This window comes from Equus asinus, chromosome 26 (genome assembly GCF_041296235.1).
Source record: "Equus asinus isolate D_3611 breed Donkey chromosome 26, EquAss-T2T_v2, whole genome shotgun sequence".
Lineage (NCBI taxonomy): Eukaryota > Metazoa > Chordata > Mammalia > Perissodactyla > Equidae > Equus > Equus asinus.
The window spans coordinates 28,895,146-28,913,513 of NC_091815.1; the positions used below are offsets into that span (position 1 = coordinate 28,895,146).

The following is an 18,368-nucleotide window of genomic DNA, read 5'->3' on the forward strand; positions in this document are numbered from 1 at the left end:
ACCCTGCCCCACTCCCTGGCCTCTGCAGCGACCCAAACTAACCACCTCAGCCCAGAAACCCAACTGGTTCCCCCAGGAAACGGAGAGAAGGCAGATTCAGAGCAAAACAAAAAAAGATTTTTATTTAAGAAGTTCGAGGGGCTGGTGAGGGAGGGGAAGAGGAGAGAGACTGCCGTGATGACACCTCTCCCCACCCCCCTCCTAGTGCATTCTTAACGGATCTGAGCACCTGACAGAGACCTGGTCACGAAGGGGCTGTCTGGATCCCACAGCGCAAGTTCGCTGGGACAGCAAAGTCTGAAAGGGAGAAGCCAAGGGTGAAGCTAAGGGGCCAGGCAGAGCCTCCAGGCTGGGGACCCAGAAATCTTAAGAGCCCTTCTCTTTGGGGAAACTAGAATTCTGACCCTGAGGCCCCTCCTCCCTCAGACTCAGCGGTCCAGGCCCCCAGCCCCTCCTCCCTCAGACCTTGAGTCCAGGCCCCAGCCCCTCCTCCCTCAGACCCAGGAGTCCAGGCCCCAGCCCCTCCTCCCTCAGACCCAGGAGTCCAGGCCCCCAGCCCCTCCTCCCTCAGACCCAGGAGTCCAGGCCCCCAGCCCCTCCTCCCTCAGACCCAGGAGTCCAGGCCCCCAGCCCCTCCTCCCTCAGACCCTGGAGTCCAGGCCCCCAGCCCCTCCTCCCTCAGACCCAGGAGTCCAGGCCCCAGCCCCTCCTCCCTCAGACCTTGACTCCAGGCCCCCAGCCCCTCCTCCCTCAGACCCAGGAGTCCAGGCCCCAGCCCCTCCTCCCTCAGACCCAGGAGTCCAGGTCCCCAACTGCTCACCTATTTGCTGAGGCTTGGGCAAGTTCAGGTTGTCCATGACCTTGACAAACTCTTCACAGCTGAGGGTAAGCCTAGGGTTCAGAGTCCGCTCCTCCTCCACAGTGGACACTGTGAGCCCTAGTGGCCAAGGGAGGGGGAGCAATGTTGACGGGTCCAGTGTCTCAGGCCTCCCAGAACTACATTTCCCAGGAAGCCTCAGGATGCCTCTCCTGACTGGGACTCACAGGCTCTTCCCAATATGTTCCTGAGACCTCTTTCCCTCCTCAACAGGCCCTATGGGAAATGTAGTTTCCCACAGTTCCCTACGCTCTTTAGTGAAGTCCCAGGAAAACTCATGCCCTCTGCAATTCTACGAGTCGTAGTTTCTACAGCCACACTCAGTACACCTAAAAGCACTTGATCTGTTTGGCCAGAGCACTCTGGGAATGGTAGTCTCCACGCCCCATGAGGATTATAGCAGTTGGGTGCTCCTTCTAAAACAGTTAAGCCCCACTCCTCCTCCAGGAAGTCGTCACCGTGGTAATCATGAGCAGGGTAGATCAGACAGTCTCCTGGAAGTGTGAAGATCTTTTCGTGAACCGAGTGGTACAAGGTCTTAGCACAGCCTGGGGACGGAAAGCTCAGAGGTCAGTGTGGATCAAGGGGAGGAGAGAAGCCCCCTAACCCCTTCCCTCAGGAAAAGGGTGGGAGGATACACTCACTGTTGGCTAAAGCCTCTCCCTCATTTCCTGCCAGTACCCCACTGTCTAGGTAGAGAAGGAGAGGGAAGGGCATTCTGGGCAGGTGGAACAGCAAATACAAAGAACTGGGAACAGTGAGAAATTCAGCATGGCTGTAAATAAGGTTGGAAAGAGACCCTGAAGCACCAAGGAGCTGTGCCCTCACTCTGGGCAGGGAAGCAGGACTAGAAGGTGAGAAACTGAAGACACAAGGCCAAGGAGGAGAATGGAGCCGTGGTGCCGACCAGAAGCTCTGAGTCCTGAGCTGGAGCAGGGGTAAACCTCTCTGGAATGTTCTTCAACCTTTCACTTCAGCCTAAATCCTTCCATTTCATGACTGTGTTAGGGAATGGATAAAGGGGAGGTTAGGAGCCGCAGAGAGAAAAAGACAGAGACCAAGATGGAGAGAGAATGAGACACGGAAGAGGAAGCCAGAGGCAGCCTGGGGATCTGGTTACCCACGGCCGGCTCATTGTGGTTCCATCCTTCCTCTCTCATCCAGCCCTCACTCTCCTCCCGCAAGGCAACTACGTCCTTCCCATCTAGTGCCAACCCCACATTCACACACACACACTCAAAGGGCAGCTACGCCCTGAGATTCTGAAACCAAACTTCCTTCCCACAGCGAAACTCTGGAATCTAACCGCCCCCAGCAGCTAAACCCCGAATGTAACACTCCCCACATGCAATTAAACCACTGAATCTAGCAACTTCCTAGCAGCTAAACTCCCCAATCCTCCACATCCTCCCTCTGCCACACCTCCAGCAGCTAACCCCCTTACGGGCTTTTAAAATAGGTCCACGAGGGGCTGGCCCCGTGGCCGAGTGGTTAAGTTCGCACGCTCCGCTGCAGGCGGCCCAGTGTTTCGTTGGTTCGAATCCTGGGTGCGGACATGGCACTGCTCATCAAGCCACGCTGAGGCAGCATCCCACATGCCACCACTAGAAGGACCCACAACGAAGAATATACAACTATGTACTGGGGGGCTTTGGGGAGAGTAAAGGAAAAATAAAATCTTAAATAAATAAATTAATTAAATTAAATTAAATAGGTCCACGAACTCTGTGACACTGTTCTCTTCAAAATGTGACTCTTAATTCCCCTCACTCAGACTTAGTGGTCTGGACTAAGTGACTTGCATCTAATAAACAGGATATTACAGAAATGACGGAGTTTAACTTCTGAGACTAGGTCATTTCAAAAAATGTTAGCGCTCTATCAGTAGGTCTCTCTCTCTCTCTCTGATCATTCCTTCTAGGAGGATCCAGCTGCCACGTTGTGAAGACACTCGAGCAGCCCCATGGAGAGGTCCACGGGACGAGGAACTGAAGCTCCTGACAGCAACCAGCACCAGCTTGCCAGCCATGCGGGGGGGCCGCCTTGGAAGCAGACCCTGCAGCCCCAGTCAAGCATTCAGATGACTGCAGCCCAGGACAGCAGCTTGAGAGAGCCTGAGCAATCTCATGAGAGACCCTGAGCAAGAACCAGCCGGCTAAGCTGCTCCCAGAATCCTGACTCTCAGAAACGGTGTGATATAATAAATGCTAATCATAGTTTTTTTCTTTCTTTTTTTTTTTTTTTTGAGGAAGATTAGCCCTGAGCTAACATCTGCCGCCAATCCTCCTCTTTTTGCTGAGGAAGACTGGCCCTGAGCTAACATCCGTGTCCATCTTCCTCTACTTTATATGTGGGATACCTACCACAGCGTGGCTAAGCAGCACCATGTCTGCATCCGGGCTCTGAACTGGTGAACCCCGGGCCGCCGACGCAGAATGTGCACACTTAACCACTGCACCACCAGCCAGCCCCTAATCATTGTTTTAAGTCACTAAGTTCTGGGGTAATTTGTTTCATAGTAATAGATAATTAACACACCCCTGAACCTAACTGTCCCCTAACCCCTCAATCTACCTGTCCCTCATCAGCTCACCCCTGAATGAACTCTCCTCCAACTCCAGCAGGTAAACTTCTTCAATCTACTCCTGACCGCCTAAAAGTCTAACACGCATTCATTAATTCTTGCAACTGCTACCTAAGACCCTGGCACGCACATAAGTATACTAAGATCTCGGGCTGGGGAAAGGGGCCTGTGACCTTGCTGGAAGTCCGTCCGCCCACACCCCCGGATGAGCAGGGCATCTCCAGTGAAGGCCATGCTGTGGTCATTCAGGACGAAGGTGACACAGCCTGGGGTATGGCCGGGGCTGGCCCGGGTCTCCAAGGCCTGGCAGAGAGAGAGAGACAGACAGTCACCAACAAAACAATGGCTCTGCCCTCATGGGGCAATTGTTCCCAGAAGAGCCCACCCCAGGGTCACATCTAGATTATCTTTTTTTTTTTTTAAACGTTCCTATTTTTGTTTTTTAAGATTTTATTTTTTTCCTTTTTCTCCCCAAAGCACCCGGGTACATAGTTGTATATTCTTGGTTGTGGGTCCTTCTAGTTGTGGCGTGTGGGACACTGCCTCAGCATGGTTTGATGAGCAGTGGCATGTCCGCGCCCAGGATTCGAACCAACGAAACACTGGGCCGCCTGCAGCGGAGCGCTGGAACTTAACCACTCAGCCAGGGGGCCAGCCCCTTCATATTTTTTTTTTTAAGATTTTATTTTTTCCTTAGATTATCTTTTTTTGATTAAAAAAATTAAGTTAGATTCCCAGAATGAAACCTCCCACCAGAGTAAACTCCCAATGAATTAAAAACTTAAAGCAAGAAAATAAAATCGTAAAACTGTGATGACAACAAAAATACAAATGAATATGTGATCTCTGGTTAGAGAAGAATGTTCAAATGCGATCCCAAAAGTCACACACTATTAAGTAAAAGATCAGTGGTTTGACTTTAAATAAATTTGAAGTTTCTGAATGGCAACAACATCATGAACAAAATTGAAAGGGAACCAAAAGGGCCAACCCCCGTGGCCTAGTGGTTAGGTTTGGTGTGCTCTGTTTCAGCAGCCCATGTTTGCAGGTTCACATCCTGGGCGCAGACCTACATCACTTGTCAGCCATGCTGTGGCGGCGACCCACATATAAAATAGAGGAAGATTGGCACAGATGTAAGCTCAGGTCTAATCTTCCTCAGCAAAAAAAAAAAAAAAAAAAAGTATTATAAACTGTGACTAGCCGTAATATATAAACAGCTCCTAAGCATCAATAAGAATCCTCAAAAGAAAAATGGGCAAAAGGAAAAAATAAGCAATTCATGGAAGAGCAAATACACAGTCAAAAAACATGTGAAAAGATGTTTAAGCTCCCTGAAAAAGAAAGAAGAGAGAGATTTAAATTTAAAAACCCTTATTTTTTACCCACCAGATTGGCAACTGTCAGAACTGCTTAGGATGTTTGAAGCAAGCCCCTACATTTCCTGGGATGTGGGTGCAGCTCAGCATTGCCATTTTAGAGCAGCTTAGCAGTGTCTATCAACATCTCAAATGTGCACACTGTCTGGCTCCTCAAAGCCGCTTCTGAGACTCTGCCATTACGAATCCCGGACACACTGTGCAAAGCTGCCCACCCAGGGTCCTTGTTATCTAAATCCCCACACCCAGTTCCGGGAAGCAACTATCAGAAGACATTAACCTAATGATCTAACAACCACCTACAAGATTAGTTCCCACTCACACATGACTCCTCCCTTCTTCATAGAGGCCCCTCCCACTAATCAGCATCCTTGTCCAGGTCAGTCATCTGCTGATTACTGAAGGACACCATGTGCAGACCCTGTTCCCACACCCCATATCCATTCTGCCCTTCCCCGCCCACAGGTCTCCAGTTTGGTTTGGGGCATCAGAGTGCTCAGCCAAGCATTTCCCCAGCCTCCCTGGCACCTTGGGTGGTCTCTGACACAGTTCTCTGGCCAATGAGATGTCAGTCAGTCTCCTGAGGATTTCTGGGAAAACTTTTCCTGATAAAAAGGACTGGCACCTCCTCTTTCCACTTTATGTGGTTCTGAGCACAAGGTGTGATGGCTGCAGCTGTAGCAGCCACTTTGCAACCATGAAGGAAAAGCCAAGAAAATCCCACAAATGAGAGTGCTGCCGAATCAAAAAGAGTAACTGCCATCTTCCAAATTTCTTGTTATAGGGGGAAATTAAACTCCTATTTATTTAAGCTAGTGTATGAGGTTTTCCACTTACTTCCAGCCAAACACCCTCCTAATTCATATACAATAGCATATCTGTGCAATGCAAAACAAGTGCAAAGCAAAATCAGAAATCTTGCAGAATCATGTGGGAAAAATCACACCCCTCAAAAATTAGCATTACCTTTTGGTGGTAGGAGGGGTGATCTTTCACTTTTTATTTTGTATACTCTCTGATTTTTTCTCTCTTTTTTTGAGGAAGATTAGCCCTGAGCTAACATCTGTGCCCATCTTCCTCTATTTTATATGTGGGACGCCTGCCACAGCATAGCTTGATAAGCAGTGTACAGATCTGTGCCCAGGATCTGGACCCGCGAACCCCAGGCCACTGAAGCAGAGCACCCAAACTTAACCGCTAATCCACCAGGCCAGCCCCATGATTTTTTTTTAAACAAAAAGCACCAATGTCTTTTTAACTGAAAATATGGACGGATATTCAGGACTAATGCTGAAAATATTTAACTGCAGTTATAGCGTGGGTAGCAGCCAACCAGCAGGACACCAGCTGTCAACAACAGGTGCAGTTAGACAGAGTACATATGTGGTACCTAGATGCAGGATACAGCTAAGTATACATATACGACATATATGTGTGTATGTCTATAAACTGCACAAAATTTTCATATCAGTTGAACAAAATCCTGCTTGCCACATGGATCGAGATTTCCTAGGCCCTTGGTGACGGAGCCGGTGTCACAAGTGGCTTTGCTGACCATCAGCCTCCCTGTTTATCTGACTTTTCCCTTCTCTGGAATATCTAGAATCCATCCCCCCTCTCTCCAACCCCACAACCCTGCCCATCTCGGGCCTCATCCTCTCGTGCTTGGACCAACCACCGGCCTCCTTCCTGGCCTGCCAGCCTCCAATCCATCCACCCATGACCCCGAGGGGATGTCCTACTGCCCAGATCTAGACCTGCCCTGCTCTGTTCAAAACTCTTCCTTTGCTCCCATTGTCCCCAGGGCAGAGTTCTCGCTCCTCGGCCTGATTTTTGAAACACTCCAGCTCTGGTGCCTGCCCACCTTTCCAGCCCGATGTCCTATAACATCCTCCTTTCCCCAACACGCCCAGTTACTATGAACCCCGGGGTTGTTTCCAGAAAGCACCAGGCTTTTCCACACCTCTTTGCCCATGCAGTTCCCTGTGCCAGGGACGCCATTCCCGCTTCTGCCATCAATCAGGTCTACTCCTTCTCGAAGAGCCCTGAACCTGACTGATCCCTTCTCCTGTGCCAGGCGCTCTTCCAAGTGCTTGACATGACTGACTTCACTCAGCCCACACACATCCTTATGAGGTACGTGCCATTCCTGTCCCCATTCAACACATGAGGAAACTGAGGCACGGAATGAGAAGGAGAATGAACAAACTATAAACCATACATGACAATATAGATGAATCTCACAGCCATAAGGATGAGCAAAAAAAGTGGGCTATGCGCAAGAGTGGAGTGGCGTGGAATGGAACAGAACGGAAAGGAAAGGAATGCAGTGAGATATCTCAGAGCTCCTGAGACACAGTAATGGTGAATGGTATTTCATGAAGCTGAGGTTTCAGTCCTGAATCCAGATGTAAAAGACTGACCTCTTGGCGAGGGCGCATGGACTAGTGGTGCAGAACAGTCTCTGGAGCCAGATGACAGGGATTTAAATTTGGCTCTGCTATTACTCGCTATGTGACCTTAGACAAGTTACTTCACCTCTCTGGGCTTCTCTGCTGATTTGTACAATGAGGATAATAATCGTGCCCACCTCACAGGACTATTATAAAGATTAAACTATTTCATGTATGTAACAGCACTTTAAAAAATGCCCCTGGGGAAATGCAAATCAAAACTACAATAAGATATCACCTTACACCCGTTAGAATGACAAAAATATCTAAAACTAATAGCAACAAATGTTGGAGAGGTTGAGGAGAAAAAGGAACCATCAAACACCGCTGGTGGGAATGCAAACTGGTGCAGCCACTATGGAAAGCAGTATGGAGATTCCTCAAAAAACTAAAAATAGAACTACCATACGATCCAGCCATCCCACTACTGGGTATTTATCCAAAGAGCCTGAAGTCAGCAATCCCAAAAGTCCTATGCACCCCAATGTTTATTGCAGCACTGTTTACAATAGCCAAGACGTGGAAGCAACCTAAGTGCCCATCAACAGATGAGTGGATAAAGAAGATGTGGTACATATATACAATGGAATACTACTCAGCTGCAAAACAGAACAAAATCATTCCATTTGCAATAACGTGGATGGACCTTGAGAGAATTATGTTAAGTGAAATAAGCCAGCGAGAGAAAGATAATCTGTGTATGACTCCACTCACATGAGGAATTTAAAACTATGGACCAAGAACAGTTTAGTGGATACCAGGGGAAAGGTGGGGTGGGGGGTGGGCACAAAGGGTGAAGTGATGCACCTACAACATGACTGACAAACATTAATGTACAATTGAAATTTCACAAGATTGTAACCTATCAATAACTCAATAAAAAAAAAAAAAATGCCCCTGGGGCCAGCCCAGTGGCCTAGTAGTTGAGTTCACATGCTCCACTTGGGTCGCCCAGGTTCACTGGTTCAGATCCTGAGCGTGGACCTACACCACTCATCAGCCATGCTGCGGTGGTGACCCACATACAAAATAGAGGAAGACTGGCACAGATGTTAGCTCAAGGTGAATCTTCCTCAGCAAAAAAAATAAAATAAAATAAAGCCCAGGGCACAATAATTGCTATGTAAGAAAAATAATAGGAATGTTTTAAAATTCAAAAAACACTGATCTAGTGGAACTACAAGGCCTCCTGGGTTCAAATCCTGGTTCAGCCACTTTCTCAGTATAATTTTTGGGCAGGTCACTTTCCCTCTTCTGCACTTCCTTCTCTGTGAAAGGAGAAAAATAATTCTGATCTCACTATGCGGTTATGAAGGTTGAATGAGATCTACCTGTCAGTGAGGACATAGCGGAGGCCGAAGGGTCAGATCAGCCATAGATGGGTTTTGTTTGGACTGCTCCGTAGTTATTATAAATCTGAATTTGTTGACTACCCTTAAAAAGTGGAAGATTTCTCAAATTACATATATTTGCAGCTTCTATTTTAAAAAAAGGAGGAGGAGGAGGAGGCCTGGCAGTAGACAGACTACATTCCTAAACATGAATAATCAACTTGAATTGCACAGTGGGTGTCCGCCATAAATGGGGCACCCACCCTAACATTTACCACAGCCTCCACCACTCCCTGCTGCCTGGCAGCGATATTTGTTTCTGAAAATCCTGTGAGATAAATGCTGAGAAAATGCAATGACAGAGCTTAGCACACTGCCTGGTGAGAAGCAATCACTCTATGTTTGTTAACTATTGTTAAATTATTATTCTCATTAACCAACACAAAAATATCTACAATCTACTTCAGTTGAGAGCAAAGAGAAGTTTTAGATCAAGTTAAATGACAACAGGAGGAAACAGACACATCCAGAATGCAGACGTTCTACAAGACAACAGGCTGGTGGCTTCAAAAGTCAATGTCATGGGGCAGAAAGGGTACAAAGCTGCTCTATTTCAAGAGACTAAACAGACAGAACAGCAAAGGCCATGTGTGAACCTCAACTGCATCCCAGTTCCCAAAAGCAGCCGTGAAAATGATTCCTGGGCAACTGGAGAAATTTGAACATGGGCTGGATTTAAGAATTATTGTGTACTTTGTTAGGTGTGACAAAGATTTTGTAAAGGAATGGGGCTCAAAGTGTAGTTGAGGGAACCCTGGGAGTCTGCAAGATCGAAACTACTTTCATAATAGTATGAAGAGGCCTTTTGCCCTTTCTCTTGCTCATTCTCCCATGACAGTGCAGTGGAGTTTTCCAGAAGCTCCATGACTTGTGATGACATCATTCCTCTGACAGGTGATGGAATGTGTACTAGTGTGTTCTTGTGTTTTTAAAAAGTCTTAGTTTTAACTTCTAATACAGTAAGTATTTTTTGGCATATCTGAATAGTTACAGTTTGGGTTTTTTTTTAAAGATTGGCACCTGAGCTAACATCTGTTGCCAAGCTTTTTTTTTTCCTTCTTCTCCCGGAAGTCCCCCAGTACATAGCTGTATATTCTAGTTCTTCTAGGTGGGACCCCGCCTCAGCATGGCCTGACAAGCGATGCCAGATCCGTGCCCAGGATCCGAACCAGTGAACCCAGGCCATGAAAGCTGAGCCCCGGAACTTCACCACTCAGCCATGGGCCGGCCCAGTTTTTTTTGTTTTTTGTTTTTTTCTTACTGAGATACAACCGACATATAACTAATACAGTAAATATTGATAGATAGCACCCACATAAACAAAAGCTTCTTGGGGCCCTCCAAAATTTTTTTAAGACCAAAAAGTTTGAGTTTGAGAACCGCTGATACAGGAAAACATCTTTATTCTCAGAAGTCTTTAGAAGTGAAATATCCTCAATTTAGCTTTTGACGGCTGAGGGAGGAAAAAAAGTGAGAAAGAAATAAGGCAAATGTAAAAATGTCAGCAGCTCGTGCACATCAGGTGAAGGGCATGAGGATGTTAATGGCACTATTAATTCGATTTATTATAGATTTGAAAATATTAAAAATAAAAGGGGGCGGGAAACCTAACATCCTGACTTCAGGCAGCCTGAACCGTTCCTGAAACTTGTTGAGTGATCTTTTCAACCTATTCATTCTCCCCTTCCACGACGCATCAAATACCAGAGACAGCTGCACAGCTGTTACTCCGTTTCCTGCGGCAGCGAAATTAGCGTCCGGAAACTAATCCATCAGCTAAATGCAACACACAGGCGATCAGCGCATGCGCGCAGCTCACTCGCCTTGCGGTTCCCACGGCCCATACTGCCCCCTGCTGGCAGGTAAGCTCTCAGCTCCTCTTCCCTTTGGTCCCCAAGTTTGTTTCGCTTCCTTATTCAAAAGTCCTTAATCCTGATATAACCATCCACAGTTTCTATACCTTTTAAAGTCGAAAACCTATAACGTAGCTTTCCATTGTAGCTAAATATTCTGAACCTCCACCAGCTACACTTTCTTCCTTTCTTTTGTGAAAAAAAAAAAATTAAAATTATTTGCTCTGTTTAGGGGACAGTGTACCGATATCTATAACCTGAAGCATCAAAAAATAAGATGGAGTGATGGATGGATAGAGGTGTATGCTGCAGAGTTTTCTTTCAACTTTTCTGTATGCTTGAAAATTTTCACAACATGTTGGGGGAGAAAAGACATTCCACAGTTCAAATATTCAATTCCACATAGGAGGAAGCACTGAATACCTCACATGGCCACCTGAGGATCACCTGTGAGCTTTTAAAAGCTACGGATTCCCTGTGTCTGCCCTGAACAGTTAAATCTGAATCGCTAAAGTGTGTGGGGGAGAGGAGCGATCAATATCTTGAACAGCACCTCTCTCGACCAACATATTTAAGAGAAGGCTTTCTGCCGCCCATCCCAGGAGCTAAAATGTTCAAGTCTCAAACAGTGCTTATTAAAACAGAAAATTCCTTCTACAAGGAAACCGTCAAATTTGGCCCACTGTGAACGTACAATGTACAACTAGTTCAAAAACTCGTTCGGCAGTTTCTACCGAAGTTAAACCTATGTCAACTCAATGATTCAGCAAGTCCACGTCTTGGAAACGAGGGTAATGTCCACCAAGAGATTCGTACACGAATCTTCATAGCAGCATCATTCATAATTGCCAAAAACTGGAATCGGTTTTCAAAAAGAGAATGGATACATTGTCACAAATTCACACAATGACATGCTCTCCATCCCAGCTTGGTAAACTATGGCCAGTGCCCCCGATTTGGCCTGCCGCCTGCTTTTGTAAGGCCTGAGAGCTAAGAATGGTTTTTACACTTTTTCACAGTTTTTCAAAAAATCAAAATAAGAATGCTATTTCAAGATACGTGAAAATTATTGAAATTAAAACTTCAGTGGCCATAAATGAAGTTTTATCGGAGCCCAGCCATGCTTATTCATTTGTGCATTGTATACAGCTGCTTTCACACCGACTGGAGAATTGAGTAACTACGCAGAGCCCATATGGCCTGCAAAACAGAAAATATTTACTATCTGGTCCCTTGCAAAAAAAGTTTGCCAACCCCTGCGAAGTAGCAATGGAAGGAAAGAACTGTAAATATATACAATGTTATATAGAGCGAAAGAAGCCAGACACAAAGAGTACACATTGTATGCTTCTTGTTTACAAGTTCCAGAACAGGCAGAACCAACCTATGATCAAATGAGTCAGAAGAATGGTCCCGTAGCAGGGGCATCAATGACCGGGAAGAGGAACAAGGAAGGCTTCTGGGGTGATGGGCATGTTCTGGATCCGGATCTGGGCGGTAGAGACTCAAGTGGACACATGTAAAAATCTACCGAGCTGCTTCTGTACAATATGTGCACTTTGTACCATATAATATGCATGTTACAATTCAGTTTTTAAAAGTGGGAAGATGAAAATGAGAGAAAGAAAAAAAACGTGCCCATCTCCAAAGGTGTATAGAGAACTCAAAAGAAAACTAAACAAAACACTAAGTAATCATAGAGACAGACAGTAACAAGCATTGGCAAGAAGGTGGAAGAAGTGGAACCCTCGTACACTGCTGGGGGGAACGTAAAATGGTGCAGCCACTCTGGAGATCGGTTTGGCAGTTCCTCAAAATGTTAAACAGAGAGTTATCATATGATCCAGCCATTCCATCCTAGATACACACCCAAGAGAAATGAAAACATCCACCCACAGAGAAACTTAGACATGACATTCACAGCAGCATTATTGCTAATAGCCAAAAAGTGGAAACAACTCAAATGTCTATCAACTGATGAATGAATAAATAAAATGTAGTACATCCATATAATGGAATATTCTTCAGCAATAAAAAGAAATGAAACATTAATCCATGCTACCACAGAGATGAACCTTGAAAACCTTATGGTCGGTGACAGAAGCCAGTCACAAAAGACCACACACTGTATGATTCCATTTCTATGACATGTCCAGAATAGGAAAATCTACAGATACAGAAAGTACATTAGTGGTTGCCTAAGGCTGTAGGGTGACAGGGGAGTGGGAGGGCTGGGGTGGCGACTAAGGGGTAAGGCATTTCTTTTTGGACTGATGAAAATATTCTGAAATTAATTGTGGTGATGGATGCACAACTCAGTAGATATGCTAAGTCACTGAATTGTACACTTTAAACAAGTGAATTGGATGGTTTGTGAATGGTACCAATAAAGCTGTTTAAAAAAACAAACAGGGAAGCTAAATATGCCACAGCTAAACCCTTCAACATGCATTCACTGAAAACATCACTCATTCACTTTAACTAAGGGCTCATCCTGACACAAAACTCCAAGTATTTCTAGTTCTTCTAAAGCTTCTCAACCCAAGAAATGCTTGTCAGCAGTGACGATTATGTATGGTGTACATGAATGTACAATGCCTTTTTTTACCTGTTTCCAGAAAAAGGCTTAAAATAAAGAGGCTGGAACTATTGTAGCTAAACCCTCTGATCCCACACACAGCCGTCGTTTCCGCTAAACGCTCTGACTCACAGAAACTGTTCCCATTTAGCAAAACTCTAAGCTGGAGGCCGAGTCCTCACCGGTCACCTGACATTCTGTCCCCAAAGTGAGCCAAACTCTCTGCATCTTTAGCAACTCTGATCAGAATAAAACCCTGCCAGCTGTTTCCTGTCCCTCTGAGGGCACCTCCTCCTGGCACCCTCCCCACCACTGCCTCCCCACCACTCCATATTGCCCTGGGTTGAAATTCTGGCCAGAAACCTACTGATTTGCCTTTGGCAAAGAAAGGAGAGGAAGTAGGAACATTCAGACCAGACCGTGTGAAGCAATAGCAGGGTTGGGACTAGGGTGAGGTAACAGGAGCCTAGGGCACAACATTTAAGGTGGCGCCCCCTCAAAGATGCTGGCCTCGCCCTTGCAGGACCCTGAGAGTGAGCGCCTCCTTAAATGGTGCACCATAGGTGCTGGCTGGCCTCACCCTAGTCCTGGCCTCAGGCAACAGGATGCTCCATCCCGCACACTGGCTCTCAGAAGACACGGCTGGGTCTCCCCCTCAGCCCTGGCCCGGGAATTCCAGCCCCCAGTCAACTTTGCCCGAGATGCCAGGCCAAAGGAGCTGCCCCAAAGCAGTAGCAAACTCCATAAATGCTGTTGACTTAAGGGGCTCGGCCAGACACACCTACCCTGAGCCCCAGTGCCCCACCTGGGTTTATAGAACCCTCCTCCCAGAGGTAGAAACTCAGGAATCAGGAACACAGCTCTGAGGCCCCTCTTACCCCAGGACTCAGGAGCCCAGGCCCCCAGCCCCCTCTTCCCTTAAAGTCCAAGAAGTCCAGGCCACCACCCTCTCAGGGACCCAGCATCCAACTCACAAAGCGCCCGAAGTGGATGGAGTCTCCATCCTCAATGTGCAAGTCAGCCTGGGCCCCACTAAGGCGGGAGATGACAGACTGGCAGCCGGGGAGTAGGGACCGGAGCACCCCCGAGCCCGTAATGTGGTCCGCGTGGCAGTGGGTATTCACTGGGAGAGAGAGGAGGGCCAAGTCCAGGAGGGCACAGAGAGGACGCAGGATGCCCAGCCCCCACCCCCCTGCCCCACCTCCCTCAGGCCCAGGAGTTCGCCCCCAGACAGACCGGCATACAGCAGCCGCAGCCCCAGTTCCTCGACCAGCTTGGCGTCCCGAGCAGCTGTCTCCAGAACCGGGTCGATCAGAATGGCCTCTCGGGACTCTCTGTCCCCCAGGAGGTACGTGTAGGTGCAGCTCTTGGGCTCAAACATCTGGGAAGGGGGTGGGGGACGAGTGAGTGTCACTGGGGACCCAGGAGTCCAGGCCTCCATTCGATTCTCTTTCTGAGATCCAGAAGCAGAAACCCCAACCCCTTCCTTTCCCCCGGAGTCAGGAGTCTGAGGCCCCAGCCCCTTACTCCGTCTGAATCAATGAGTCTCAACTTTCAAACACCCCCAAATCAGAGTCGCCAGCACCCTCTTCTGTAAAGGACCCAGGAGCCCGGCCCCATGCCTAGCAGCTCCCAGATCTCTCCCTTCCAAGGACCCAAGAGTCCATCTCCAAGCTCCTTTCTGCGAAGACCCAGGCGTCGAGGCCCCGGGATGCCTCCCGCATTAAGGACCCAGGAGTTCCGCCGCCGTCGCCGCCCGGGACCCAGCAATCCCGCTCCCCGGTCCAGCCACCGCGCACCTGCCGGAGGAGGAGCGGGGCTCCAGAGCCGCTGTGCTGGCTGAGCTGCCGCCCGGCGACCGTCAGCAGCCGCCCGGCCATCGCGCCCGCGTCCGGGTCCCGACTGAGCGGAAGCCCAGCGCCCGCCGCGGCCGGTGCAGCGGGCCGACCGGGGAGGGGCGGGGCCCGCCTTAAAGGGGCCGCAAGCGCCCAGAGCCGACGGCGAGGCCGGCTGAGCGGGGCTGGGGCGGTGGGAAGACTTCAGACACCGACAAGTCAGCGAGGAACAGGGAGACCCTCAAAGGGTGAGGGAGAGACGCTGGGAGAAGCACAGACAGGCAGACAAGTAGAAACCCCACAAGGGGCCCCAATACACCCTGGAGCCCTTTTATAGGAAAAGCAAGTGGTCGGATTCTCCTTGTTAAAGAGAAAACAACGTTTGGTTCAATGTCACTAGTCTTGAGGGACTGTTGGGGGGGTACCGGGCTCCCAGAACAACATTTGATCTCATTAAAGTTTACCCAAAGATGGCTAAGTGTTTTATCAGAAATCTTTTTCTTCCCAGGAAGAAATCTTTTTTTTTTTAAGATTTTTTTAATTTTTTTCCTTTTTCTCCCCAAAGCCCCCCGGTACATAGTGTATATTCTTCGTTGTGGGTCCTTCTAGTTGTGGCATGTGGGACACTGCCTCAGCGTGGTTTGATGAGCCGTGCCATGTCCGCGCCCACGATTCGAACCAACGAAACACTGGGCCGCCTGCAGCGGAGCGCGCGAACTTAACCACTCGGCAACGGGGCCAGCCCCAAGAAATCATTTTTTAAAAGCAATTTTGGGGGCCAGCCCGGTGGCGCAGTGGTTAAGTGCGCATGTTCCGCTTCGGTGGCCCGGGGTTCCCCAATTAGGATCCCGGGTGCGGACATGGCACCGCTTGGCACGCCATGCTGTGGTAGGCATCCCACGTATAAAGTAGAGGAAGATGGGCAGGGATGTTAGCTCAGGGCCAGTCTTCCTTGACAAAAAGATGAGAATTGGCAGCAGATGTTAGCTCAGGGCTAATCTTCCTCAAAAAAAAAAAAAAAAAACCTAATTTTGCATTGTATCTTGCAAAATCAGGTTGGCGCGATTGTCTGGCGTCTGTTGGAACTGAACCTCTGAAAACGGCTTCAGTCCATTTGCACAGAGGACCTAGAGTTGAGAAACTTGTCTAAAGTCATAGACTGTCAGAAAGCTGGCTCTCTGGAATTACACCAGAAATGAGAATAGGACACCCACTCTTGTCAATCAGTCACTTTGTCACCAAGAAGCAGCCTTGATGTCCACCCCAGGTGCAGGGCTTCTCAGGAGGGGCTGCCAGCGACAGCATCCCACATTTATCTCAAGTCTGGAGCTTCCAGGGAACGGCCCTGCATGGCATTCTCGGACCAGGCCCTACAGAAGTCCCTTTCCGTGAGGCCTACTTTACCTTTAACCAATCAAACGCTGTTTCATTTAAATTTTATGTAAATACCACCTTTCCTAAAAATCCTATAATAACTCTTCTCTCCCCCTGTGTTTGGGGAGACAGTCCATGCTCCCTCTGCGGTCCCCCCTCCTTAGCCACCGCAAGTCCGTAAAACCCAACTTTGCCAGACTCCTAGTGTATTTCTGGCGCTCTCTATCAGGGAAGAGACTCCAAGAGCCACTCAGAGACGAGGGAGATGCTCAGAGACTGGAAAGAGGCACTCAGAGATACCAAAGAGAAAGACCTGGAAAGACTTTCAGAGACACGTGGGGAGATGTTGAGGCGAAATGAGATGTTGTGATGAGAAAACAGCAAATTTGAGTTGCTGTCTAAGCATTTTACAGTGTGGCCCTGCTCACATCCAGAGTCTGGACAGTGAGATAAGGACCTGAGCTTGGAATTCCACCACCAGTTCCCGCTTTGCTTTTTTCCCAGGGCACCTTTTCAAGTAACCACTGAGAGTTGAGCCTGTGAAAAGTTAGTGACCTCCGCCCCAACCACCTTATAAGAAATGGGTGCTTGCTACCCTGCTCTCTGTCTCCTGCCACTTATGACCTGGGGCACTGGACCGCCCTTCCCCCTGGCTCCCTGTGCTCCGGCTCCCATGTTTCCGGTATCTGAAAGTAATAAATCTCATGACTCTACTTCCATCGTGTGCGTGTACTGAAACTATGCCTTCAATCAAAACGACCCCAGGTTTTCACTTCCCCAAGGTGGGAGCTCGCATGCTGAGGGAGCTGCCTGCCGACCCCATGTGGGCCGCCTGTGCCTCCTCACTCAGCAGGTCATAATCTGCCGTAGGGCCTGGGCCTTGCTTGCTCAGCAGAAAGCCCCAGGCCCATTGCAACCATGTGTCCTTCTGGCTCCCTGCTGGGCAGGCAGAGCAGCTAGTGGAATTTGCAACGATCCGGGCCTGGCCAGCCTGGATCCTCCCTTATCCCTCGTGAAGAACATCACGTCTTACAGGGACACAGAGCCCCTCCACGTGAGCTACTGTTCCTGGGAACCCTGGTCGTACCAAGGACAGCCCTTTGGCCAGCATGCAGCCTTTGTTCCTCTGCCTACTTAAGCAAGCTTCTCTTATGGGGTGGTAGCGGGTGCACACTTCCGTCCAGCCAGCCACCACCGGACACTCTCCCTGTAAGTCAGTCCCAATAAACCTATATGTCGCATTCGCAGTCTCCACGTCGTTTCTTCAGTCTCTCGGTATGATACCCTGCCGCCCTAGCCCAGCTGGGCTTGCAGCCTTACATCTGCAGATTCTTAATTTAATACACCAGCTACGGGCCCCCGATACAGATGTCCATCAAAGAAATCTGGTCACAAAGACACACTGGGAGATTCTCGAAGATTATGAAAGATGGGAAGAGATGTTGAGACGTGAGAGCAAGAGAGATGCGCAGAAAGGGGGAGAGACTCTCTCAAACCTGGGAGACACCCAGAGAGGAGAGAAATGGGCAGACAGAAAAGCTCCAAGTCAAGGAGAGAATCTGTCACCTACACCTCACGCAGAGGTCTCCTGCCTGCTTGGCCCACGCTGGGCAAAGTTGGCGACCCAAAGGTGAATCCTCAGTCTGGTTGGTGGGGGACAATGGGGCGGACATCAGGGCTGAAAGGAGGGGAGGTGCAGGGAATGCCAGGAGCCCAGGGGAGGGAGGAACCAGGAAAACGGGGACTCTCAGGCACTGTTTACTCTGAGGGTCCCCCAAATCAGACGTCTTCCCGCTGGGACCCATTCCCATTGTTTTTGCAGGATCGCTAGACGGGTTACCTGGAACGCTCTCTGGGGTTTTTGTAGGGTCAGCTGTGAGATGTCCTCAGAGATAGAAACCTCAGCATCATCTTTCCCGGCTGTGTGACCTCAGGCTCAAAACTTACCCTCTTCTGGGCTTTGGTTTCTTACCTGTAAAATGATGTTGAGAACAGTTCTATCCTCAATATGAAGATCCAGTGAGTTCACACATGTGACGAGTTG

The 18,368-nt window shown here is 48.6% G+C and overlaps 1 protein-coding gene across 2 annotated transcripts; it reads right to left on the reverse strand.

Annotated features, from left to right (window-relative positions):
- Window positions 1–95: 95 nt before the first annotated feature.
- ETHE1 (ETHE1 persulfide dioxygenase) lies at window positions 96–15,074 on the reverse strand. 2 transcript variants are annotated; one of them, XM_044758984.2, is made up of 7 exons: window positions 14,915–15,074; window positions 14,352–14,496; window positions 14,090–14,238; window positions 3,635–3,764; window positions 1,336–1,425; window positions 821–937; window positions 96–297 (listed from the first exon to the last, which is right to left on the reverse strand). In XM_044758984.2, exons 1-7 carry the CDS (start codon window positions 14,993–14,995, stop codon window positions 245–247), a joined length of 765 nt encoding a protein of 254 aa, XP_044614919.1. In that variant the 5' UTR covers window positions 14,996–15,074; the 3' UTR covers window positions 96–244. The 2 variants fall into 2 exon arrangements, with proteins under 2 accessions (XP_044614919.1, XP_070355493.1); XM_070499392.1 differs by lacking the exon at window positions 14,090–14,238 and having other exon boundaries at window positions 14,915–15,018.
- Between the last annotated feature and the right edge of the window lie 3,294 nt (window positions 15,075–18,368).